The sequence below is a fragment of the Brienomyrus brachyistius genome, unplaced genomic scaffold (genome assembly GCF_023856365.1).
Source record: "Brienomyrus brachyistius isolate T26 unplaced genomic scaffold, BBRACH_0.4 scaffold38, whole genome shotgun sequence".
Taxonomy (NCBI): Eukaryota; Metazoa; Chordata; class Actinopteri; order Osteoglossiformes; family Mormyridae; genus Brienomyrus; species Brienomyrus brachyistius.
This window is the reverse complement of record NW_026042313.1, coordinates 3,331,835-3,358,287: the sequence shown is the minus strand read 5'-3', so window position 1 is coordinate 3,358,287 and position 26,453 is coordinate 3,331,835. Positions and strand designations below refer to the sequence as shown.

The 26,453-nt window shown below is 40.8% G+C and overlaps 1 protein-coding gene across 1 annotated transcript; it reads left to right on the top strand.

The window, feature by feature from the left end:
* The first annotated feature begins 1,921 nt into the window (after positions 1 to 1,921).
* noc2l (NOC2-like nucleolar associated transcriptional repressor) lies at positions 1,922 to 26,453 on the top strand. Its single transcript, XM_048998551.1, has 19 exons — positions 1,922 to 2,027; positions 3,581 to 3,724; positions 3,988 to 4,177; positions 4,315 to 4,425; positions 4,558 to 4,672; positions 4,803 to 4,893; positions 6,768 to 6,846; positions 6,944 to 7,054; positions 7,157 to 7,270; positions 8,542 to 8,730; positions 9,239 to 9,378; positions 16,216 to 16,327; positions 17,267 to 17,380; positions 17,771 to 17,872; positions 18,307 to 18,450; positions 21,261 to 21,374; positions 21,966 to 22,101; positions 24,800 to 24,889; positions 25,956 to 26,453. Exons 1-19 carry the CDS (start codon positions 2,008 to 2,010, stop codon positions 26,093 to 26,095), a joined length of 2,256 nt encoding a protein of 751 aa, XP_048854508.1. The 5' UTR covers positions 1,922 to 2,007; the 3' UTR covers positions 26,096 to 26,453.

The window sequence follows — 26,453 nt, the reverse complement described above, 5'->3', positions numbered from 1 at the left end:
GTAGACCTTCACATGCACCATTTTTACTAAATAGTCAACAATTTCCCTTTCATGTTTGGTTCATCGGTGCATAAACATTATATACATTCATCAGTATGTGAATACTAATGAACCTTTTGCAAATCAATGGCCTGTGAAGCATCAGTACTTCAGAAAGCCGCATTTTACTATTACTAGTAAAACACAAAGTTCAAGAACTCCTCCAGAGTAAAAGGTCAAAACTGACACAACAGAGACACAGAAGTTTCAAGCACTCCAAATAATATCCTCCATGACCATGCGCCAACAGACAGAATCAGATAGAATCAGCCAGCTCATATATCTGCCTAAGGAGCAATTAAAAGTCAGCTGGTGAGTTCTTAGGCAGAGTGTACTGTGAAGTTGGAAATTTCCAGAAAACTACTGCTCACTCACACCCTCTGGTGGTTTTATTTATGGTTTGTCAAAGATGAGAGAGTAGTAACCTGAATTACTGGTAACCTTTATTCTGCCAGTGGCAGTGTTATTATAGCTACATCCATCCATCCATCCATTTTCCAAACCGCTTATCTTACTGGGTTGCGGGGGGTCCGGAGCCTATCCCGGAAGCAATGGGCACGAGGAAGGGAACAACCCGGGATGGGGAGCCAGCCCATCTTATTATAGCTATCCATCCATCCATTTTCCAAACCGCTTATCTTACTGGGTTGCGGGGGGTCCGGAGCCTATCCCGGAAGCAATGGGCACGAGGAAGGGAACAACCCGGGATGGGGAGCCAGCCCATCTTATTATAGCTACAATTCTTTAATTTAGTTTTTATTTTTATAATAGCCTACTTTCAATAAGTTTTAAATTTTTTACCCTCTGCTGGTTACTTTTGTGGCTTGGCACAATTTTGAATTTGCCCATTCATTCAGAACAGCATTTGTGAGTTCAGACACTAATGTTGGACGTGAAGGCCTGGCTCACAATATACGTTGTAGTTCATCCCAAAGGCCCTTTTCTGTCCCAGCATGACTGTGCCCCAGTGCACAAAACAAGGTCTATAAAGACATGGTTGGGTGAGTTTGGTGTGGAAGAACTTGACTGGACCCAAGAGAGCCCTGACTTTAACCCCATAGAATACCCTTGGGCAAAAATTCTCACAGACACACTTCAAAATCTTGTGGAAAACCTTCCCAGAAGAGTGGCAGCTGTTATAGCTGCAAAGGGGGGACCAACTTTTAATATATAATGGAATATCACTGTAGTTCCTGTAAGTGTAATTGCCAGGTGTCCCAGTAATTTTGTCCAGATAAGTTTTTATGTATTTTAGTTTCAACTTAATCTTGAAAAAAATACATCACTGCAGGTTAGTTTTGGTTTTCGTTAACAGTAATAAACCTGCTGTGTTTTATATATATAGTTTCTTTCTCCTACTATTGTAACATTTTAAAAGGGGTTAATGAAGAGGTTAATTTCACTTTGGACAATGATGATGACTCTGACCAAAAAATATGATTTAATAAGATAAAGAGGAGAATATATACATTTATGCAGAGTTGTTTAAATGCTAAATCCTGACCATTATGTTGTAGCTATGTTCAAGAGAGTTCATAGCGCATTACAAAAGTAAAACAAAAAAGGTCATAAATGCCTGATTTGTTTTTAGCCAAAGATTAGAAGAATTATAAGAAATTATTGAAATATATTTTTTCTACAACTTTTCTGTAATAATACATACTATATAGTATGTTTTAATATAACATTTATGGATACGATCCTGAGGAACAAGACAGAGCTATAATTGTTGTGTAATTGTATAATCACGTTAGTTTATTTTTTCACTCCCATAAAATAAAGTCAAGTTTTATGACGTGTATGAAAAGAACAAGATCTTCGAGTTGCTTCCTACAGTGACGAGGATGTGGGTTATTACACCCTTCACACTCCAGTCCAGTAGGTGGCGATAATGCACCTTTGTGTTGGGGACTACCGGCAAAAAGCTCTCCGTGAAGAAGAAGGTAGTGGTCCCCACATTGATCCAGCATGGCAGACAGTATGAAGCGGTAAGACAATACAACTGTAACTGAATATGAGCAGAACTGCTTCTTAATATATGTTTTTTTTGTTAAAAGTAAAAATAATTTTACACGTTTATGAAGTATGTCGTCGGATAATTGTATATCAGCCTACTGCATCAATTTTTTCTTGCCAGTAAAAAGCTGTTCGATTTGTCCGATTAGTTGCTCTAATTGCAGACCAAATAACACAAAGACTGTTCGTGCTAGTTAAGAAATTTCAAAGACTATCTTCAAAGACTAAGATCTAACTCCTTCGAAAGGGTCTATAATGTTTTCTGGTAATCAAGGAAGGTACTCTCTTGGTATACTGTCGTATGTGAGTATGAGATATCTTAGTTAAATATTAGCTCTTTTATACAGTTTTGAGTTATTGTCAAGCAGTCATTAAAATCGTGAGCATTATAGTATGGGGGAATTGTATTTGTAGTGACGTTGGAGCAGTATTAGAATGCTTGAAGCTTCATCCGTACAGCATGAAACTTGTTTTTCTACAACTTTCTAGATGATGCTTTTTGTACTACAAACTATGATAAGTCGGACTGTAAGATGTGGCGACTACATTTCCAGCGCGTGTAAAATTGTATACTTTCAAGTAAACGATCTGGTATTCTGACGATTTGTCCTACCTTGTCTAGTAGTCCTACCGTAGCGCGATACGACAGATGTATCAATCGATTGGTGCTCCCCAATCGAAAAATGCAACATTTTTATGGGCTGAAACTGAAAGCTATAGTCCTAACAATAAATAATTTAATACATAAAAAAAAAACTAACGAATGTGAGATGAGTAGTCTGAAATACCTTATCATTGTATTGCCGGTGTTAAAACTACAGGTAGCATATCTTGATTGGCTAAAACACATTTTTAGAACATTCTACATCCATGGACATCCTCAGCAGACATGTGTGGCCAATTTCGATATACTGAAGTACTTGATATAGATATAAATATGTGAGCATTACTGACAAGTACAGTATTCATGTCAGTAGATTTGATATGCAATATGTAAAACACTGATAGTAAATTATGTTAAATGTATTTAATAAAATGTGTAAAATGTATGAACGTTGGAAAACGCATGAATCAGATCTAACTCCAGCAAAGTAGGATGGATTGATGGGTGGTTCTTCACATCCCATGCACGACAAATAGGCCATGATTTTGTGCAGGACCTCAACTTGCCTAGGACCTCATTAATCTGTCACTCAGAAGCAATGACCCAGGGATAATTCCTATCTTCCCCTTGTCTGATATGGTATATGTGCAATATCTTTTCAACTTGCATTATAATAAATAACTATTTTTAAATTGTAGTTCTTGAGCTACATTAATTTGTCTTAAGATGTCTTACACCATGTTTTCTATATAATTGTCTTCCGTGAAATTTTGTATTTGTATTCCATAATGTTCTGTGAAGTGTTTATCATGTTTATCTTGTATTTCTTGTAATATTGTATGTACTTCATTGGACTACAAACAATTCCAATATGTCGGTACATACTGACAGTAATGTGAGTTCTGCTTCTTTCTCATGCAGGAAACTGGAGGATTTGAATGTAGACGAGTTCCTGGCCTCTGGCTTTGTCTCAGATGCCGATGGAGACTCGGAAGAAGAGGGGCCAGTTTTACAGAATGGAAAAAGCAAGAAATCCATGAAAACAAATTCTGCAGCCCAAGACAAGTAAGGAATTGTCATGTTTTGGAGACTGAAACGGCTATTGTAGTCCAAGATGAGTGCTGGGTTGGGGTGCCAAGCAAGTAATGTATATTTTTTTCCCAAATAGATTTTTTCAACTGTTCAACATCCAACCCTGTTGTACTTATGTCTTTACAGGTTTTTGTGTGTGACTTGTTAGTGTTTACAAGTAATGTTTTGAATAATTTTAAGGTTTTGAATAATATTCAGAAGGCTAATAAAGGTTGTGATACGGTTCCTGTGCCTAGGAGTGACAAAAAGGAAGGCCAGGCATCCCAGCACAAAGCACAGCTTTCTCGCTTGAAGAGCAAAGATCCAGAGTTCTATAAGTTTTTGGAGGAAAACGACCGAACGCTGCTTAACTTTGATGACACAGACAGCTCAGATGATGAGGATGATGAAGACGGCAAATACCACATACTGCCCAGTCACCTTGAGGTTTACCTTGTTTTCAATCATATTTTCGATCCTAGTTCTGCTGTTACTTTCTGGTAAAAGTTTTTCTTTGGTATGTCTGTGCATAATGCATCTGCCTTTGTCTTCAGAGTGAAGTTAATGTATTATTTTTGTGTAAGGATGCCAGTTCTGATGAAGAGGCAGAGAAATCAGCAAAACAGTCCCGGAAATCTGCGGGTGCCATTAAAGTGACGGAGAAAATGATCAATGAGTGGAGAATGGCTATCAGGGTATTTGTGCTTATTTTGGCTTTTTTGGAGGAATTTTAATTTTTAGACACATTCCTCTAATTGCAGGTGTTTAGGGCTTTTCCTACTGTGATTTTTTTCCCCCTCACCCTTGTGCTTTTGGACCACCACCAGAAAGAGCCAACGCCTCGGCTGTTTCGAGAGGTCACGCAGGCCTTCAAAGCAGCAGTGCTGACCACTAAAGGAGAACGTGAAGACTCTTGTCGCTTCCATGTGGAAGACAGTTCAGGTAGTCCCCCGCACCCACCCATGTGATAGCCTGCTCCTCAGTTAGTGGTTGCTAAACTTTTGTCAAAGTAGTCAATGCAACATCAGGTGAGAGTCTCTCCTTAACTTGGGAATGTTTGTTTTTCCTGCAGTTTTTAATGCCCTGGTGCTTTTCTGCATCAGAGAGGTTTCTGTAGCTCTGCAAAAGATGCTCAATCTCAAGGCAGAGAAGGACCAGAAAAAGTAAGTAGTCTGAGTTTACCTTGTAGTCTTATTGGAAGAAAATTAGATTTTGTTATCCGATTGAACTCCTTGTAGCAGTTTATGTGAAGGGATGCACTGATTGTACTTTATGTGAAGGGATGCACTGATTGCACTTTATGTGAAGGGATGCACTGATTGCAGTTTCCTTGGCCGATCCCAATTGCTCAATTTTGTCTGTCCTAGCGATACTGATCATGGCTGATTCCAATTTTTTTGTGTAATAATTAGTAAACTTAACATTTTTTAAAACTTCTTTTAATGAATTTTATTTTCTGCAAACCAAATATTTTGACCTTTTCAAGTTAGAATGGTTCAGCAAATGTATAATTACACTGATCATGCCAAATGTTTTTAGGGCAGTTCCTAGTTTTTGCAAGTTTTTGTTCCCATGCCTTAGACACAGCAGATTTAACATCTGTCCCACACTATAACCAAACAACAGATATACTTAATGCTTTACTGTCACCCATCATACATCATTAGTGGGGGGAAGGAGGGTGAGGGGTGGGGGACACGACTGTGGATTTAAACTGAGTTGGAGTTAGAAAAGGTGCAGCGTAGGGCCACAAAAATGATTCCTGGTCTTAGAGGAATGTCATACGAGGAACGGTTACTTGAGCTAAATCTGTTCAGTCTCAAGCAAAGGAGACTGAGGGGGGACATGATCCAGGTATATAAGATTCTAACAGGTTTGGATGCTGTTCAACCAAATAGTTACTTCAGCATTAGTTTAAATACACGAACTCGTGGCCATAGGTGGAAATTAGCAGGAGAACATTTCAAGCTGGATTTAAGGAAGCACTTCTTTACACAGCGTGTAGTCAGAGTATGGAATAGCCTTCCTGATAATGTTGTGCAAGCTGAATCCTTGGGTTCCTTTAAATCAGAGCTAGATAAGATTTTAACAACTCTGAGCTATTAGTTTAGTTCTCCCCAAGCGAGCTTGATGGGCCGAATGGCCTCCTCTCGTTTGTATAGTTCTTATGTTCTTATGGACACTTTGGACCAAAAGATATGTTCGTTGGTAAAAACTAGTTGATCCGCTCGTGAAATCAGCCATATTTAAACTGATTGGCTTATTGCCAGTCAGTGCTGATTAGAGGGTGACACGGGAGTGGATTTTCACTCCTGTCCCTCCCACAAGAAAAGACCTGTCCCAAACCTGTGATAGACCTTCTAAAACAGTCCCAATCCAATCCCAGAAGAATTAATACCACTTATCCCGATCCCAGAGGACGGGAGGGGGGTGATCTTAAAATTGCAAGCCTAGCTAATCAACTAGACCTTGGTTGTGCACCAAAGTTATTTTCGAAGTATTTTTCAGATCTTGCATACAGTATACACCATTTTTCCCATAACTCCAGATTCTAACAAATTTCTTTAAAATATCTGACGTTCCAGAAAGCTCTGAAAGTGAGATATTAGGATTGTTAACTTGCAACACTATCTTAGCTGGCTCCGACTCCGACTTTTTTTATGACTACACCACGAAAAATCAAAGCCTATGTAATGCATTGTACTGGCCAGGCAGTACTGGCTACTTGCAACCAACCAGCCACTAGCAGAGAGGAGAGTTTTGAAAACGTAAAAAGTTCCACTCCCATTGTGTCTAGTTCCTGTCCCAGTCCTGTAATTAATACTGAAATTCTCTCTCATACGAAAAATGTTCTGCTTCTAGTGCTGATTAGGGTGAAAATTGGCCATCTCTCGTCCCTAGCCAGTCGATCTGCGCGTCCCTGTTTATGTGTAGGTGCTGTGAGTTGGGTTGGTGTTATTTAACTAGAATCATTTGCAGTGATGACAGGTTGCTGAATTTTGATCAGTGTTTTATGCTCTTGCTTCTCTTTGCATAGACTAGTGCTGCCATCATCCAGCTCAAAGTGGCAGAAGAATCAGATGGACATCAAGACTTACCTTAATGGCCTTGTTCAGGTGTTTCACCCAGTCGCTGTACTTTTGTCATTTTTAAGCCTGGTTTGGCCCTCAGTAATACTCTTTCAGAAACGCTAAAGTTCATCATCTCGCACAGCTCTTGTCATGCCTGTCTGAGGCCACCGTCATCATCGCTGTCCTGCGGCACGCTAACCAGATGGTGCCGTATTTCCTGTGTCTACCCAAGCAGAGCAGAGTCTTTCTAAAGGTATGCATGACTCTGCTGTGTGTGTTCGTATGTGTGTATGTCTGTGTCTGCATGGATGCATGTGCTTGTGGCCTTTGTAGTGATCAGTATGTCCGTCCCCAGCAACTAATCAAGCAATGGAGCACAGGCGAGGAGACTGTGCGGGTCCTGTCCTTCCTGGCTCTCAGCAAGATCTGCCGGCACAAGCAGGACCTGTACCTGAACCCTATCCTCAAGGTGCTCTCCAATTCCACAACTCACCTGGTTATGTATTGTTGTATTTCATTATCTACAAATATGTATTTTTTGTGTTGTGTAAAATCATAACCACACAAATATGGAACTACTTGTACACGTCAATCGTGTTTTGCACATTTGTGGACTGCTTCCTGTATATTTGTGGATCGCTTTACATTCGTGATTTCGCTCCTATTTATTTGTGGATAAATCACTCCATATTTTTGTGGATGATTTCATACAACACAAATAAAAATACATATTTGTGGGTAGTGATGTATTTGATTTTTTTTTTCTGCAGATCAACTGCAGTACAGATCAACTGCAGTGAACAAAAATCTGCAAATAAACAGAAGCGAAGTCACAAATGTAACATGATCCATTAACAGACAGGACATGATCCACAAATGAGCAAAATATATTTCATGTGTATAAGTAGCTCCAGATTTTACACAACAAATTTTTAAAATACATATTTGTAGATAGTGAAATATTTGTGGATCATGGTACGTATTTGTGGATTGTCGTCTGTGGATTACAAATAATAAACTCCAATATATATTTCCATAGCCACCCCCGTATCACACGTACACAAAGCTAGTGACTCACAAATCATCATTGCTTTTTTTTCATATTACTCACGTTGTCTTACAAGTGCGTTCGATTTGTTTAGTGGGGTTTTCATTAAACGCTATTCCCACCTCTCAAAACTTTGTTTTTACAAAGTTTTCAAATTGTTCTGCTGCTAGTTGCTTTTAAAATCATAAATAGTCCGAGATCATCATCCTCTTATCTGGTGTTCTTGCGTTCCTCATATTGCAAAGGGTATGCGCATGACATCACAGCAGGTAGAAGTGAATAGCAAAAAAACTGATAGCATTCAGCTTGAATGCTGCAACAAACATCTAAATTAGGAAAGAGCTGTAGTGCGATTGATTACTCAAATAGATTTAATATGAAATAGAATCTTTTTAGAGACTGCCAAAAACTAAACTAATATCGGACATGGATTGACCATGTATGGCCAATACCTGACCTATGAAATAGGTCTGGATTGACTCTGATACCGATCTGAATATCGGATCAGTGTATCTCTAATATGTTTTAAGCCAGTGTTTCTCAGTTCTGGACCTGGTAATTAGCTGATCGAAATGTGTCTTGGCAGAGAAATCCACAATTTGTGTTGGATTCTAGCTGTAACTTGGAAACCAGTGTATTTGAACCTACATAGTGGTACACTTCACCTGACAGAGCCTCTGCCCTCCCTCCAGCAAATGTACATTGCCTATGTGAAGAACTGCAAATTCACCTCGCCCAGCACACTTCCTATGATCAACTTCATGCAGCGGACGCTGGTGGAGATGTATGCGCTTGATACCCAGATGACCTACCAGCACGGCTTCGTCTACATTCGTCAGCTGGCCGTGCACCTTAGGAATGCCATGACTATGAAGAAGAAGGTGAGCACAGACTGATTATGCAGCGGTGGGGGGTGGTGGGGTGCGGGTGGTAGTGGCTATCCCACATCAGAGTCATAAAAACAAAATACCATAGAACAAAGTTTCTCAAACTCGTCCTCAGGGACCACCAGATAGGAGCTGAGAGGGAGAAAAAAACGCGGACGGTCTGTGGCTCCCCGCGGACCGGATTGTGAGACACTGCCATAGCAGAGACTCCTATGAATGAAAATGGCCCCTGATGGCCTCCCCAATACAAATTTTTCGCCCGCATCACTGATATAGATTAGTGTCACGCAATACTGATATTTGCTTTGTTCTCAAAAAGTCAAATAATTCAGGCCATTTCAATAACAGTTAATTCTACTCAAATCGTACATTCTTTCTGCCCTTATTAATCCAGGTTAGATCGTTTCTCAATTGTCTAGTCTTCGAAGTTAATGTACTATATGTTGTCTTTGCAGAAGGTGTACCTATGTGTGTGTTTAACCATTCTGTTATGTCCTCACAGGAAACGTACCAGGCTGTGTACAACTGGCAGTTTGTGCACTGCTTGTACTTGTGGTGTCGAGTTCTGAGCACACTGCATCCTAGTGAGGTTTTGGGGCCCCTAATCTACCCACTGTGCCAGGTCATCATTGGCTGCATCAAGTAAGAAGAGTTTTGCACTTTTACCCCCCAAACTAGAATAATTTGCATGAATTTCCACTAGGTGGTACTAATTTTCTTCATGAAAAGTTCAGGGTTTACAGATTTTTAAATGCAGTACAAGCTGCCATTCAAGTAACCGACACAAAATATCAGTATAAAGATAAAAAATATAATAATTAATGACAGTTCTATGAAAAAAAACTGCACAAACTAAAAATACATTGTGCAATAAATGTCAGTTCCTGTGTGTGCCTACAGAGTGGCATATTTTAGTAGTGTTTCTGTTTGTTCTCTTTGGTTCACCTCATGATCTCTTGTGTCGTACCGAATATCTGACTTCCTGACTTTTTAAGAGTAACATTCGCCTTTCTGGAAAATTCAGCTACCCGCCAGTGCCTTGGCTCTGACGGGGCCAGATATAAGAACTCACTGAACTAACTTACTGTATTTTATACTTGGTTAGCCAGCAAACGCTTTGATACTTTTTATTCACCCGTTTATAAAACATCACTTCTTATCAGTTTCTAAAATTAGTACTAGTAAAGCGGGTCAAGCTGTTAGTCTCCATCCAATTATATCCATTAGTCCTAGATGTAATTTTGGTTTTAATCACCTTTTATGTGCACATACATAAGGTCTCTATATGGATTTTTTATTACAATGGCAAACCTAAATCCGGGTAATGACATAAAATGTATTTGCGATATCCTGCAGTTTTTTTTCCTTCATCCAGAAATCTAAGCTTTTTGTTAGACTTTGGCCGGATTTTTTTTGTTTTGTTGATGTGCTGATTTAATAATGGTCATATTCTCCTTAAAAAGAATTGTCTTAAGTAGTCAAATACAGCTTTATGTCTCTGAATGACAAAATGAAAAAATACTACTTTTAAATGAAATCCAGTTTGTCTGTCAGAATATGCTGTATGTAGAATATTCTGTATAGAATATTCTGTAAGTTTTCAGTCTTGCTGGGTGGTGGGTTTTCACAATTTGGGTTAGGGCTGAGGGCGGCATGGTGGGGCAGTGGTTATCACTGTTGCCTCACTGTGTTTGTACCCTATTTATAAATTGCACTTAAAAGGATTCTCTGCTTGATTATAGCATGGATAAGTACTGATGCGGGGTGGCATGGTGGTGCAGTGGTTAGCACTGTTGCCTCACACCTCCGGGATCCAGGTTCGAGCAAACATGCTGAGGCTAATTGGAGTTGCTAAATTGCCCATAGGTGTGCATGATGTTTGAGTGTGCCCTGCGATGGGATGGCCCACCATCCTGGGTTGTTCCCTGCCTCATGCCCATTGCTTCCGGGATAGGCTACGGATAGGCTCCGGACTCCCCGCAACCCAGTAGGATAAGCGGTTTGGAAAATGGATGGATGGATGAGTTAGGGCTGAATGATGCAGGGAAAATATCTAATTGCGATTTTTCTGATAGATATTGCGTTTGTGATTTGATTTGCGGTCTCATTTTTTAAAAGTCAAGCTTCTGTTCAGTATTTAGTGTGTAATAGATTTAAAACATATGACACAGCATTACCAGACGACATATCAAAATATTAACTGGTCTACTGTCTAATGCACAGATGAGAACTTAAACGTGTGAATTGCTTTCAACACAAAAATCAAACCACAAGTAATGCAACTTCCATTCATCCATTTTCCAAACCGCTTATCATACTGGGTCGCGGGGGGTCCGGAGCCTATCCCGGAAGCAATGGGCATGAGGCAGGGAACAACCCAGGACGGGGGCCAGCCCATCATAGGGCTTAATATAACTCTGCAGCCTTTTATTGAATGCCTCGTTCCTGTATACTAAGGATAGTTTCTAAACAAACTCAACTTTTTACATCATCATCATGTCATATGGTTCAGTGTGGAGGCTGTTCTCAAATTATGTCGCATACTGTTTATCTGCAGCAATTTACTATAAATTTAAGGTAAAATAGCTTAAAAGTATTGTTTTATGGTCATTTATTTGCCAAAGAAGTTCTGAGACTAGTAAACCAAACATGGTAAAATGATTGTATTATTACATACACAGTTTAAGTGCATTTTCAAACAGCGCTGGGCCGCGTTTTCACCCATAGTAAAGCGTTTCCAGCAAGTCCCATATACACAAGAGTTAAATTAGCAGAGAACAAACATAAAACATTGATCACATAAGCTGTGACTGTACAGTGATACCTGTACCAAGGAGCGTAATTGGTTTGAAGACACAGCTCGTGGGTACAATTTCTCGTGGGTACGAAGAATTTTTCCCATAAGGAATAATGGGAAGTAGCAAGTAGCATTGATTGAGAATATATTTTTCGGCACACTAGACACACTTTCATCTTTAAATGCATAAAAAAATGCGCTATGGCCGTACACGAAAGACACCAAGTCCCGTAGGCTAGGCTAGGCTGCTCGGCGTAGCCTACAGCGAGTATACAAAATTGTTGCTAACAATACAACATTGAAAAACAAGCCTGAATATTACAGCAAATTGTGTTACTAATAAAAATGTAGAAGAAAAAAAAAAATATATATATATATCATTCATACATTTACAAGAGTGGATGTAAACATACGTATCATGGCCCCGCCCTGGTGGAATGTCGCCGCAACACAAAACAGCTGTTTTAAGCCAGCTGAAGCAATCGAAAGAGATCATATCGTATCTTTTTGTTCCATTTAACGTTTCAGTTTAATACATATTTTTCACTAAAGTTACTGCTGACTCTTCATCTGTTTTTTTCATTGTGTTTTAAAACTGAAATTTGTAACATTGTTTTTTTTTTAGTCGAATGTAACATTGACGACAAGAAAAAACTATGAGACAACGAGACGGGCGGGCTCGCGGTACAGCGAGATTTTATTAAATAAAAATGCTCGTGACTTGCGTTACTCGTGGCCTCAGACGTTCGTAGGTACATGTACCAATATTAATTTAACCATAAGAACATAAGAACTATACAAACGAGAGGAGGTCATTCGGCCCATTAAGCTCGCTTGGGGAGAACTTAACTAATAGCTCAGAGTTGTGAAAATCTTATCTAGCTCTGATTTAAAGGAACCCAAGGATTCAGCTTGCACTACGTTATCAGGAAGACGATTCCATACTCTGACTACGCGCTGTGTAAAGAAGTGCTTCCTTAAATCCAACTTGAAATGTTCTCCCGCTAATTTCCACCTATGGCCACGAGTTCGTGTATTTGAACTAATGCTGAAGTAACTATTTGGTTGAACAGCATCCAAACCTGTTAGAATCTTATATACCTGGATCATGTTCCCCCTCAGTCTCCTTTGCTTGAGACTGAACAGATTTAACTCAAGTAACCTCCTCTAAGACCAGGAATCATTTTTGTGGCCCTACGCTGCACCTTTTCTTAGGCCACAATGTCCTTTTTAAGATATGGTGACCAAACCTGCACACAATATTCTAGGTGAGGTCTCACCAAGGAATTGTATAATCTTAGCATTACCTCCCTTGACTTAAACTCCACACACCTGGAGATATACCCCAACATCCTATTGGCCTTTTTTATTGCTTCCCCACACTGGCGAGAATGGGACATGGAAGCATCAACATACACACCAAGGTCTTTTTCATGATCAGCTACCTTTATTTCAGTGGGACCCATAAAATACCTGTACTTTATATTTCTGCTCTCTACATGGAGTACCTTACATTTGTCTACGTTAAATTTCATCTGCCAGGTATCGGCCCAGTCACTAATTAAATCAAGATCCCGCTGTAGCTGCTGAGCCGCTAATTCAGTATCTGCTACACCACCCACCTTGGTGTCATCTGCAAATTTCACCAGTTTACTGTATATATTGGTATCTATATCGTTTATGTAAATTAGAAACAATAGTGGTCCTAAAATCGAACCCTGTGGTACCCCACTATGGACGCAGGCCCACTGTGACATTGTGCCTCTTATAACTACTAGCTGTTTCCTATCTGTTAACCAGTTATCAATCCAGGTCGCTTCGGTACCTAAAATACCTGTCGCTTTGAGTTTAAGTAGGAGCCTCTTGTGGGGGACAACATCAAAAGCCTTTTGGAAATCTAAGTAGATGACATCATAGGCCTTCTTATCATCAACTTCCTGAGTAGCTTCCTCAAAAAACTCCAACAGATTCGTTAAACAGGATCTACCTCTCCTAAATCCCTGCTGGCTGTCCCGCAAAATGTTATTGGAGTCCAGGTAATCTACCATTTTCTCTTTGATTATAGCCTCCATAACTTTACCAGTTATACAAGTTAGACTGATTGGCCTATAGTTTGACAAATTACTTCTATCCCCTTTTTTGAAAATGGGCGTTATGTTGGCATGCTTCCAATCAGAAGGTACCACACCGTCAGATAAGGATTTTTGAAACAGTAAAGTTAACGGTCGGCAAATAATATCCCTCATCTCTTTTAACACTATAGGTAAGATGCCATCAGGGCCCTGTGATTTATTTATTTTGAGCTTAGCTAGGCTTTGCAAAACATCAGCTTCAGTTATATATATATTAGTTATAGACGATGCTGGATCAGTAATAAGAACTGGTAAGTTACTAATGTCCTCAACAGTGAATACCTGTGCAAAACTATCATTGAACTCATTTACTATATCAATGTCGTTTACTATTATAAGACCCTTACTATCCTGCAGATTAGTAATTTCAGGTTTTAGAGCTCTTTTAGGGTTAAAATACTGGAAGAAACTTTTAACGTCATCCTTAGCTTCCAATGCAATCATCCTTTCGACATTTCTTTTAGCTCGTCTAATATTTTTTAACTCAGCCTGTAGACTTAGATATTCCTGTTTTATTCTTTCATCATCAGTTATTTTCCATTGCTGGAACAAAGCCCTTTTCCTCCTTACTTTATACTTTATTTCCCTAGTAAACCACCTAGGTTGCAATTTCCTAGATTTATTCTTGCTGGAAGCAGGTATGAAGTCCTCTTGCACTTGCAATAATGTGCTTTTAAAAAATTCCCAGGCCTCTTCAACAGTTTTGTTATTTAACTCCATCCAGTTCACAATTTCTAGTTTTAGTCTCATACACTTAAAGTCAGCCTTCCTAACATTATATATTTTTGATTTGGACTTAGCTCTTCGAACACTAAACTTAACTTCAAATTTGACCATGTTATGATCGCTACTGTCAAGTGGTTCTAAAACGTCTAATTTACCAATCAGACGTTCGTGGGTACATGTACCACTATTAATTTAAAGTACAGTAATAAAACAGACAGTAAGAAAAAAAGACAGGAATCCTGCACCTAATGCTACATGGACGCCTAATACCTATTAGGCTGCCAGAAATCCCATAATTCCGAGTGCACGTATATTGATTTTGTGCACTTGTAATCCTGAATCGTAGTTGTAACGTGGCTTCTGAAAATATGTGCAAATTTGAAGTTGCAAATCTATGACTTTGAAAACACAAGTGTCCAAAACTTTTTTGTAAACACAAATTTTGCTGCACGGGTGTAAAACACTAAAATATATGTGCGCAAATATCTGCAGGGATGTACAAAACTAAATGGCAAGTATGCAAATCAATTTTACACAACCGTGAAATTCTGTCATAATACTGACTCTTCAAATAGTAGGACCTTTCTGTAAACAATTTCTGACCATGCCATAGGAAGGTAATTCACTTACAGCTGAGCAGCGTAATCAATATTTTTTCGCGTCGCGAACGTAACGTTTTCCCATGGATTTGATGTTGTTTGTGGGTGTATAAGAAGTCGCCTTGGGTCACTTCTCATTGGCGAGCGAGACTTGCACATGAGAAACACGGCACTTCTGATTGGTCAGAATGATTGGCACACAAGGAGAATGGCATGAATTTGCAAAAATATTCTTGCAGCACTTTTAAACCCTGGGTCAGACATGCTGCCTTATCGCAGTGTTTGCGGTTTGCAGATCGTGTTGATTCAAATTTCGATTTCTTTCTGAAATCGATAAATCGTTCGTTACAAATTTGAGTCCTTGAAACATACATTGCAGTAAATTCTCAATTATTCTATTGCTCTAATATTACCCGCGAAGTACTACTACATCTGATCACGACGACTGTTCAAAATGTGGTGGCTGAAATAAGGGATTGACACTTGCATTATCCCAAACCACCGCCAGATGGGAGTGTTGAATTTGGAGTTTCTTGTGCAGTTTGTTCTCCTGTAATGTTTTGAAAACGAATTTTCTTCAATGCGATTGATAAATGAGGGAACATTTACGTTATGGCATGATGTTCATATTTTTTCATGTGCAATTTTTTATCCACGAGAAACTCCATCTGGGGCCTGTGGAGGAATACATGGGATACACGCACATACCTGAAACAGCTAGTTACTGCATAACTTCAACGTATGTGTTATCCTGTGTTTGCTTTGTTATTCTTCCGTATTAATTTTCATAAATACAAAAAAACTCTTAATGCCCTGAAACATGTCAAAGCATTCTAGTTCCAAACAGTGAAAGCAAAAGGAAAGCTTTAAGTATTAAGGTGAAGATGGAAAAATTAGTGTTTTGAGTGGAATGAAAGGACGTGATGTGGTGAGAGCAAAATCGACCTTATGCACTATCAGAGACAACGTTGTGAAAGTGAAACCAAGTTCACAAGCAGCTGCACACAGTATCTACTCCTTCCCCACCCCAGTGAATCATGGTGCTGAAGGTCAACATCTTACTTAAAATATTTTATGCCCAGAAAGTGGACATGGAATTTCCATTAAATTGTGTGCTGCTTAGGAACTCTGCTTAGGAATTTTCTCATACAGTTTGCATGTTTGAATAAACAATTTACCATTTTAAGAGCGAGACCTGTCAGCGGCGTGTCCCTGTGTCTGACAGGCTGGTGCCAACTTGCCGATACCTTCCCCTGCGCCTGCACTGTGTGCGCGCGCTCATTCTGCTGTCCGATGGCACCAAGACGTTTGTTCCTGTGCTGCCCTTTCTGCTGGAGGTAAGCAGGCCGCACCGCTCGCTCTGTCCATATTTTTGTGTGGTATCTCTATGAACAGCTGACCTTGACAAAGACAAGCAGAAGGCCCTGCTGTCGTTTGCCCCTTAGAGGCTCAGCAAGCCTCTCTCTATCCTGCTGTCTGCCTTTTTGCCAGACTGTTCAAACCATATCTGCTCTTCATGACAGCCAGCACCTCTACCTAAAACCAAACACACTAGTGTGTTAACAAGAAGTATGTTAGTGTATTTGTTTGTGACGCTTAACTTCCTGTCTTTGCTCATTCTGTGAGACGCGTGGCGCTGTGTCCCGGCTCCGCTCCTAGGCTGTGCTCTGTGATTGTCAGCTTCCTGCCACGGTCGCTCCCTGCTATCAAACAGCATGGGCTCAGCCAGCCTTCCTGCTGCCTCTCGCCGACAGCAGCCACATCCGATGTTTACACTGACGACTCGGCCTTGGCTATCATTAGCGCGCACGCTTCCACCTACACACTTTTCTTCTTTTCTCGGTACGCCCCCCCAGTTCCTTGGAGGGGAGGAACATGGCTGAAACTGCACTACAGCCCCCTCACTGGCATGAAGAGCTGGGTGTCATACCAGAAAAAGACACAGATTCGGTTCTATTTCTATTAAAAGAATGCTTGAAAATCACATGCCTATTTTGTTGCGCTGTTTCCTCTGCCTTGAATGACTGGGCAGTGATCTTTACCGTTTACACATGTGATTGCCATCATTTCTGCTGCACAATCTTTTTTTTTTCTTTAACTGGTGATTTTTCTCATGCTTTGAGTAGCAGTATGTATCCAGTGTCAGCATTTAAGTGATTTATTTGCGATGTCACTTTTTCCGCAACCCTTAAATGACGTGGTGAAAAGCTGTGATAAGCGTATGTGATTGCTGTCATTGGCTAAGGCGTGATGTGCACATTTTAAATTCTTTGCAGGTCTTCCAGCTGGTGGACTTCAACAAAAAACCAGGCAGACTCACCACCAAGCCCATCAACTTTGCAGTCATCCTTAAGCTGAGTAATGTGAACCTGCAGGAGAAAGCCTTCAAGGTGCTTACCTGATCTCTTCGCTCATTTCTTTTTAAACCAGTTTAGTTTTGGTGCTATTTCATGAGTCAGTTCAATTTCCTGTTGCTCGCTAAGGCGATGACCTAATTCTGTGTGTTTTGCTACCTATTTGCTATACTGAGCTTCTAAGTTCAAAGGTGTAACTATAAAATTTGTTATAAAAGGTAACTTTAGAACATGCTGATGAATAATAAATGTTTTGACATCCTGTGTTTCAACAAACTATACAGTTGTATAGAGGACAAAAATGGTTTTAGGTAAAGCTTATGTTAAGCAATTCAGTAATTTAGTGGTGGGATTTTAACTGGTGCTTGTCGGTGTTGTTTCTGTGTACTGTGTGCTGTTTTGACGTGCAATGGGACGGTGTCTCAGGACGGCTTGATCGAGCAGCTTTATGACTTGTCGCTGGAGTACTTCCACTGCCAGGCTAGCTCCATCGGCTTCCCAGAACTCGCCCTGCCCACAGTCATCCAGGTGCTCCTTCCTCTTCACGTACCTGTCATGTCGTATGAGCTCTTCACATAAGAATTCTTTCTTTTTTGTCAGGCTTAAATGAGCACCTCTCGTCTATCATAGTTTTTTAACTCTTATTATTCCACATTGAAATAACTATTAATTTTGTTTTTTTACTTGATTGACATGGTCTTTATTGAGGACCCTACATTACCAGAATATTTCTTGTCACACTTGTGCTTATTGTTAATGATGGGTTGCTGTAGTCCCTGGAAGGATGGCCAATTGGTAGTAGAGCAGTGTTTTCATACTACTGGAATCTGTGAACGTTGGAAGATTTCCTCCACATTCTGGTGCATTTTAGCCTGAATAATATAGTAGCCCTGCTCACCCTTTTCTTCCTCCTTTGGCCTGAATGTCCTGCCTCATTCCCTTCTCTCGATTCCTGCTCATAGCTAAAAGCCTTTCTGAAGGAATGCAAAGTGGCCAATTATTGCAAGCAGATCCGGCAGCTGCTGGAGAAGGTGCAGGAAAACTCTGCTCACATCACTGCACTCCGGCAAAAGGCTGCGTTTGGAGTCAGTGACTCAGCAGTTGTGGTAAGTCATCCTGGGTGGTAGGAGGGATGGAGTCACTGTAGAACTCACTTCCTTGCTGTACACTGTCAGGAAAAACGGTACAGTTCTCCAAGATACAGCCAACATTATTGTACCCCAAATGGTAGAAATATGTTCCTCAGAGTCCATTTCTGTACCTTAAATTATACTAAAAGGTACATTTACCTCCAGCTAGGATACAATTGGCAGATCCTTAAGGGTACTACCTCAGTGACAAGTAATTGTACCCCCAAAGGTACATATTGCCAATTTTTCTGACAATGCATGCTTCTCTCACATGTACACATTTATTTTTACTGTATGCACTAACCATTGTGGGAGAATTGTAGTTAACACTGTGTTTATTGTTCCTCAGAACTGTTCTGCCTGTAACAGGTAGTTTGTTCATTTGATCATTTTTGTACATACAGTACAGTACTTACCGGGAATGTGTTGTTAATTGTACGCTTAAAATCAATTTAATGACTATAGCTCAAATTAATACTGTGTTTATTTTCTCCTTGCTTAAATGGATTGTGTAAAAGACAAGTGTCTTGCTGCATTTTAGGTCATCACTAACTAAAACCAGATCTATCTGGCTGGCTGGCTGTCTGTCTGGCTGGCTGTTTGTTTGGCTGTCTGTCTGCCTGTGTCTGTGTATATATATTCTCGGTGTTCAGTCAAACTCACGATGCTATCTCCCCAGCCCTGAAATGCTTCATAAGCACTAATGCATAGACAAATGTCTATAGCCCCCACCCTACCCTGGCCCAGCCCACCCCATCTTCCAGGGATGCCAAGGCATCCATGGAGCCTGGGTACCCTTTCTATTAGCTGGTTTTACCCCTACCCTCTGTGATGTGGTGGTACTGTGGGTGCATAGGTGAACATGGGAGTTTGGGACAGGGCTTCAGTGTGTCTCCTTTGAATATTTTTGAGAGAATCTTTAAAGCCCCAGGTTCCCACTCTCCCATCACTCCAGCCACTATTATAAATATTTAAGCAGGGGTAGCTGGGTGGAGTCATGTGACTTGTGGGAGGTTACAGCACTCAGCCGAGAGCAGGCAGACAAGGTGGCACCTGGCTGGGGATGTGGGAGGCAGGAGAGGGTGGGAGGGCTGTCCGCCAGCCTCGCTGCCGCCACTGTGGCGGCAATCCACTAGGCTGGGGGGGCCACACGGCCGTAAGAAGCTGAAACCGAATGCCTCTCGCCTTCAGCCTCCTCCGCGTCTGGCCCTGTGACCCTGATACTATAATGCTACTTACTCAGCTGCTGTGGTCATGCTTTTCTAAAAAAATATCTTTAATTTCCTAAGGCCAGCACAAGTAATCGCCCCCACCATTGTAATTGTTAGGAATAGTGTCCATTCTTATGTTAAGACCTGGTCCTGTTTGCCGTTGTTTGAAAGTTCCACTGCTGGCCTTATAGCTTGGAGCCTCTGCTAGTGTGAGGGGCCAAATCCTCCCTGGCCAACTGTTCTAGCATAATTCCCCCACTAAAAATTATGTTTATACATGCAGTACTATGTTGAAGTCGGTCTGTTCTCTCTGTGATGTGTGTTAGCTTAGCCATTTCACACCCCAGTATTTTCAGTAACCATTCAGTATACTTGTGTATTTGTTGACTTGAACACACTAGCATATGACTAATCTGTAGTTCATCAAGTGATTTATCTAATTCCATCAATTAATTGAGTTCTTTGTGAAATTTTAACGAACACATGGAATGGCTGAGGAGAGGTTTGGGAACCAAAACGTTCTTCCAGCCATCTAATCAGACACCAGTGACGACTGCTTCTTCTGCTTCTTTCATTTTGTGTACTGTTGTATTTAATTGTGTTTTTAGTGACCTACGCCTTTCTTCAGTTCTGTGTTTTTATTTATTAGGGCCAAACAATGAGAGAGTGGTCCTCACAGTCTTCTATAGACAAATAAATCTAACCTCATGTGACCAAAAAAGGTCCAATGGCTACAGAACAAACCTAAATCACGCCTCCGCTAGGGCTGGGTGACGCGACCTCAAATCAAAATCATGATTAATTGAACATTTTACCTCGATTGCGATTAATGAATGATTATTTAGTTTTTTCCCCCTCCTATTTCACTGACAAGGTTTGCACTGTAAATAAACTGTTAAAGCTGGGATATTTTTTTCTATAGAAAGACTTTCGCTCGGTATGTTCGTATATCTTTATGATTTTAGTGAATATTTCGAGCAACTGAAATCGTTTGAAATGAAAATATCTTGTGAAAAAGGTCACATTTTAATTCTATTGTAAAAAGTTTAAAATAGTTTGCATTTCTTGGAAACAAAATTAATTACCGTGGAAACTGTTCATTGCGATCATGTCTGTCTGTGAAATTGTTTACTACAAGCGGATTAATTATAACTGATTTTAATTCCTTTTTCTTTGTCTCAGGCAGATTTCCATCTAATTTACATTTGTATATTTATTACATGAATGTAAGGTAATAAATCGGACAGCGTCACTATTTAATGAATTTTTTTGACTCTTTCAAAATACAGTACAGTTGTTTCAAACGCTTTTCAAATTACTGTACTGTACAAATCAAATTACTGAACTCATATGCTATAATGCAGTAATGAAAAAGCACTCCATGTGAAATCCATTTAATTATCATTGTGAATCGGATGTGAGGCAATGAAATTGTGCACGATGTCAGGAAAGAAAAAACATATTGTTTTTGGACCAAATCTGGTGCCTTTACCATTGTTCAGGGTGAGTGTTTCCCAGATACAATGGGAATACTACAGTTTTGCTAATGATGTTTGTAACATCTGTTTCCTGCAGGTGGAGTGGGAGCGGCAGGTGGCTGGGGAGGGCACCCCCCTCACCAGGTACTACAGCCAATGGAAGAAGCTGCGTGAAAGGGAGATCCAGCTTGAGATATCTGGGAAGGAGAGGGTAAGTGTGCTCTGCCTGCCCTGCTAACCGCTATGAGGAAGCTGTGAGGCTAATAGCAGGCAGCTTTATCTCCTCTAGCTAAGGCTTTGAGAGTTGATGTTTTGAAGAGAGGAGTTGAGGGCATCTTTTTAAAAGGTTTGCTTGCTGCTAACCAGCACCTGCATGTGGAGGAGCTTTCTGAGCACAGCCAGTGAGCGTCGTGCAGCTGCCTGGCTAAACCTCATCATCGAGTCTGTGGCACTTCGTCTCAGCAAGTTCCCCTCAATTAATTTAATTAATGATGTACATTTAGGCTCTGTTCTCAATTGCCCCAAGCTTCTCACTTAATTGTGGTACAGGTTATATATATATATATATATAAAAGACGCATTTCAGCATGTGTCGGGCCATTTCAGGTTGCTACAGGACATCTCGCTAGCCTTTTTCAGACTTGACACAGAGCTTGTATTGACACCAGAGCACACATGGATATTCTGCTGTTGATGATTGTGTGATCTGTAAGCAAGTTAGCAATTTCGTTTATAGGTCTATACCTGTTAACATTTTGTCTGATAATACTCAAACTGTCTCATTCCTTTTCTTTGCCTTTAGATGGAAGACTTGGACTTGCCTGAAATCAAACGCAAAAAGCTGCAAGAAAGCAGAGAAAAAGACAAAAAAGAGTTCAAGGATCTTTTTCAGTCAGACAGTGACTCAGATGAGGATGGGGTAGGACTCAAAATCAAAGGTAAAAATATAAGCCAAAACGTAAAATTCTCAAACTTTCTTGAAAAGGTCACTTATATGGAACAGAGTGTTAGCTGTATTCATGTTGAAATGAATGGTCAACTGGATTTATTTTGAGAAATCGAATTTGAATGCATTTTTTAGAGTGGGCTGTGGAGATTCACGGTCTTTATTTAAATACCATTGTCTTCCCTAATGACGTCCTTCTGCACTGGACAAAGCCAGTGTTAGCTGGTTGGGTGGCCAAAGGCTTCCCGTGTCTGAGCAGGTTGGGTGGCCAAGGGCTTCCCATGCCTCAGCAGGTTGGGTGGCAAAGGGCTTCCCACGCCTCAGCAGGTTGGGTGGCAAAGGGCTTCCCGTGTCTGAGCAGATTGGGTGGCAAAGGGCTTCTCAAGTCTGAGCAGGTTGGGTGGCAAAGGGCTTCCCGTGTCTGTGTAGGTTGGGTCGCCTCGGGCTTCCCTTGTCTGTGTAGGTTGGGTCGCCTCGGGCTTCCCTTGTCTGTGTAGGTTGGGTCGCCTCGGGCTTCCCTTGTCTGTGTAGGTTGGGTCGCCTCGGGCTTCCCTTGTCTGTGTAGGTTGGGTCGCCTCGGGCTTCCCGTGTCTGTGTAGGTTGGGTCGCCTCGGGCTTCCCTTGTCTGTGTAGGTTTGGTCGCCTGGGGCTTCCCGTGTCTGTGTAGGTTGGGTCGCCTGGGGCTTCCCGTGTCTGTGTAGGTTGGGTGGCCTGGGGCTTCCCGTGTCTGTGTAGGTTGGGTCGCCTGGGGCTTCCCGTGTCTGACTAGGTTGGGTCGCCTGGGGCTTCCCGTGTCTGACTAGGTTGGGTCGCCTGGGGCTTCCCATTTTCTGTTTTTGTAATCCTTTTAGATCTCTAGTTTTACTTAAAATGTATTTCTGACACGTTTCTCATTTAAGTCTCCCCAGTTGTCTAGCAGGGCACTGGGCTGGTGTTCTGGCAAGTAGTTTTAGCCAAAGTAGACAGTAATCAGCTGCGTCCCCAGTGCCCAGAACAATGGTGTGACATTCTATAATCTGAAATTAGCTGCATAGATCTGCATTAACTTGGGTGTCATGTCCCAGATTAACATATAATATTGTTTCTGTAACTAAGCATTCCGTGGTTGTATATATAAAAACGTGGAAAACAAACACCAAGAAATGTTGAATTTGGTATATATTTAGTGGCGTTACCAGGTTCAAAGTGGTTGGAAGAAAGAGGGGGTGGGGGGTTAGTGTGGGGTCTCATTCCAGTGGCAGCTGTGGGCAACTCTCCAGAGTTCTGGCTTTCACTTCCCCTGCATTGGAACATTGTCACAGGTGCAGCAAGCAAATAAGAAAATATTACAAATTAAAACATAAAGCTGTAAGGGCTGTATATCATCTTTGCTGTCTGTTTTTGGGTGGTCTATATTTTTTGGCCTCACTTCTGACATGGTCCAGAACATTGCTTTTCACATAAGAGGGCAGCAGAGGAAAAAACTTTTTTAAAAAAAAAAAAAAAAAAAAGACAATATTTAAAAATTTAAGTAAAAGTCAGTACTTCTGCATTGTGTACTACCTATGGTGATGATTACAAGGTCAGCAATCGTGAACCTGTGTAACGCCCACTCTTCTATATATTGGGGAAACACTATTTTTATTTTTCATGACAATGAATCCGTGCTTTTCCTGTTTATGGTGGTTGGCTTTTACACATCTAATTAATCGCATTAGACGAAATAAAATGTATCCTGGGTCAACATGGTTGATGATGAGAACCCTTTATTGCATGTTGACACCATGTCACTAGTCACAAGTACCAGCGAAAAAACTGGCCATCAACCCGACTATACATATACACAAACATCACAGTAGGGGGTAGACAGGTCGGGAGACAGGGGCAAACAGAGAGAAGACAAGAAACAGAATAACATGAGGAGAGAGGAGGAGAATAAAAAATAACAGCCCCCAGACTGTACTCCAGTGGGGAGGACATTGTAGGAACCGAAAAAAACACCTCAGCAACATAAGCACATGGTCACTACCCCTTACAACATAAAAAGACATGACTTGTAACAGGTGAGGGAAATGGGGAGGTGGAGGTAGTCCAGCACAGACAAACAGCCATCCGGTCCTGCAGCCATGGGGGGCGCTGGTCAGCAGACCCACCTGTTCACACTGGGGGTATGAAGCGGCGAAAGCGTGGGATGGGGGGAGGGTGCGGTGAGTCCTTGGGATCGGGGGAGAGGAATGCAAGAGAGTCTCACTGCCTTGTTCTTCAGGGGGAGTTGTTAGTTCAGCAGCGGCCTTGGCCGAGGCCAGTGCTGATTGGGGGGAGCCAAAACCTGATAGAATAGGGTTGTTTGGGTTTCCGGGTGAGAAGCTGTAATTACCAGCTCCCCTAATGTCCACACTGGTCTCCGCCATCCAATAATTTTTGCAAAGCCGTAAGCTTCTCCATGATGTTATCCAATTTGCGATCCATGGTCACAGTGATGTTATCCAGTTTGCGATCAATTACGATGCACATTCCATACTGATAATTTGATCATTGAAAGATCTGGCTTTTTCCTCTTCTCTCAAGTACCCTTGTAGTATCTGCTTCAAATGGGAAAGCTACAAGCAAATAAGACTAATAAGACTAGCAGACAAGCTCCCTCAGTATGTTCATGTTGGTTCTTTGCTGCTAGAACAGTGATACTCATTTTCACTTTTGATTTACGATAGACAAATCGAAGAACGAGGGAGTGGGTGATCTGAGCACAGAGGATGAGAAGAGCGAGTCAGACATGGAAGAAGGCTCTGAGGATGTGTCAGGTGGGTTAATGACTGTCAGCTGCTTGTTTTAGCTTTTTGCACTTATCCAAGACAGTACTGGTATTTTAACAGTTTGACCCACAATGGCTTTTCTTGCAGGAAATCCATATAGATTTTTAGCTTTTATTTGCGCACTGTGCAAAATGTGCAATGTATGTGATGAATGCATAAAATATGTATTGGCATATTTTTTTGTCATTAACATAAATGCATTATTATTACACACCTATTACATCAAAAAATAATGCAAAAAAAGTTAACAAAAGATGATTCATGGGACGAGACTAATCTCCGCCTGAGTCGGTAAATGATTATCAGTTTTGTTTTTACATTAACATTTTATTTTTGATATCTAGTTTTACTGATGTGTATAACGGCTACATAGACATACAATTAATCTAGCAAATATTCAATCCAGAAGAATCTGCAGTGTTTTGCAGGGCAACTTCATTTATGAGCGGGCAACCTGGGGTTACCCTGGAGGTTGCCCTATGGACAACTTGAACAAATCCTTAAATTTGAGCACTGATTTAGCAACGTAAATCTATACACTGAGGGAGCACTTATGGATGTAATCAATTCTGCAAATGAACTAAAGGCCACAAATCTCTGTATTGAAAGCTCATTTAATCGGGAACAATTATCAAACCCTCACAGTCATGCAGTTGATTACCAAAGCATTGAAAATACTGGCATATATAAGTATCAACTGTAGCAGATTAATGTATAGTAATTGTATTTAAAAGTAACGTTAATTTTTGTGCAAGCGGCCTAATCACCTATATTTCTCACTGTCTCTGAGGTCAGCTGTATATAACATGCCTCATGGTCTCTTGCGTGCTTTATGAAAAATTTTGTACATACTGGCAAAATGTAGCCCAGCTGTTTATACTGCTATTGATTACTGGTCTGTTTCTAGCTATGATATAATCATATGATGGATGGATACAGCTGGACTGTAAACTACCCCCTGATGAGGATGAGAATGTGGTTTATGGTTCACTGTATTCATTCAGCCCTGGTAAAGTGTTGCAGGATTATTTCAGTGTTTTGGCTCTTCTCACAGATGATGATGGAGATGATGACGACAGCAGTGATGAAGCAGAGGACATGAGGCAGCAGGCTGTGTATAAGGTGGATTTGAAGGAGCTGGCTACAGGAGACGAGGACATAGTAGAAGATCTTGAGCTGTCTGATCAAGACTAGATGATTTCAGCCTCTGGACTGTTGTGGCTTGACGTCAGTATCACAAGTGGCAGGGTGACATAGTGATGGATATGCTTTCCCAAATAAATATAGAATCGAGGCCTGGTCCTTCCCACCTTTCATACTGAGCTTTATAGCCACTATTAGTTATGTTTATTAAACTCATTTTTTCCTTTTTGTAAAATGCTACATCTGTATGTTTTCATGAATGACACTTTTCATGAATATGAACGAAAATGTTATGTTTCTGTCTCAGTTGCTGTTTACGACAAGAACTGTTATCCACGTATACATGCTCGTTCATTGCCAGTACAGTGAGTCAACACGTGGATCAATATTAAAGTGAACAAATAAGTCA

Bases quoted from the DNA above. Each gene is read 5' to 3' on its own strand.
- noc2l (XM_048998551.1), top strand. From the start codon at position 2,008: ATGGCAGACAGTATGAAGCG. The intron at 4,894-6,767 runs GTAAGTAGTCTG...CTCTTTGCATAG, and splicing joins GCAGAGAAGGACCAGAAAAA to ACTAGTGCTGCCATCATCCA. The intron at 18,451-21,260 runs GTAAGTCATCCT...TGTTTCCTGCAG, and splicing joins TCAGTGACTCAGCAGTTGTG to GTGGAGTGGGAGCGGCAGGT.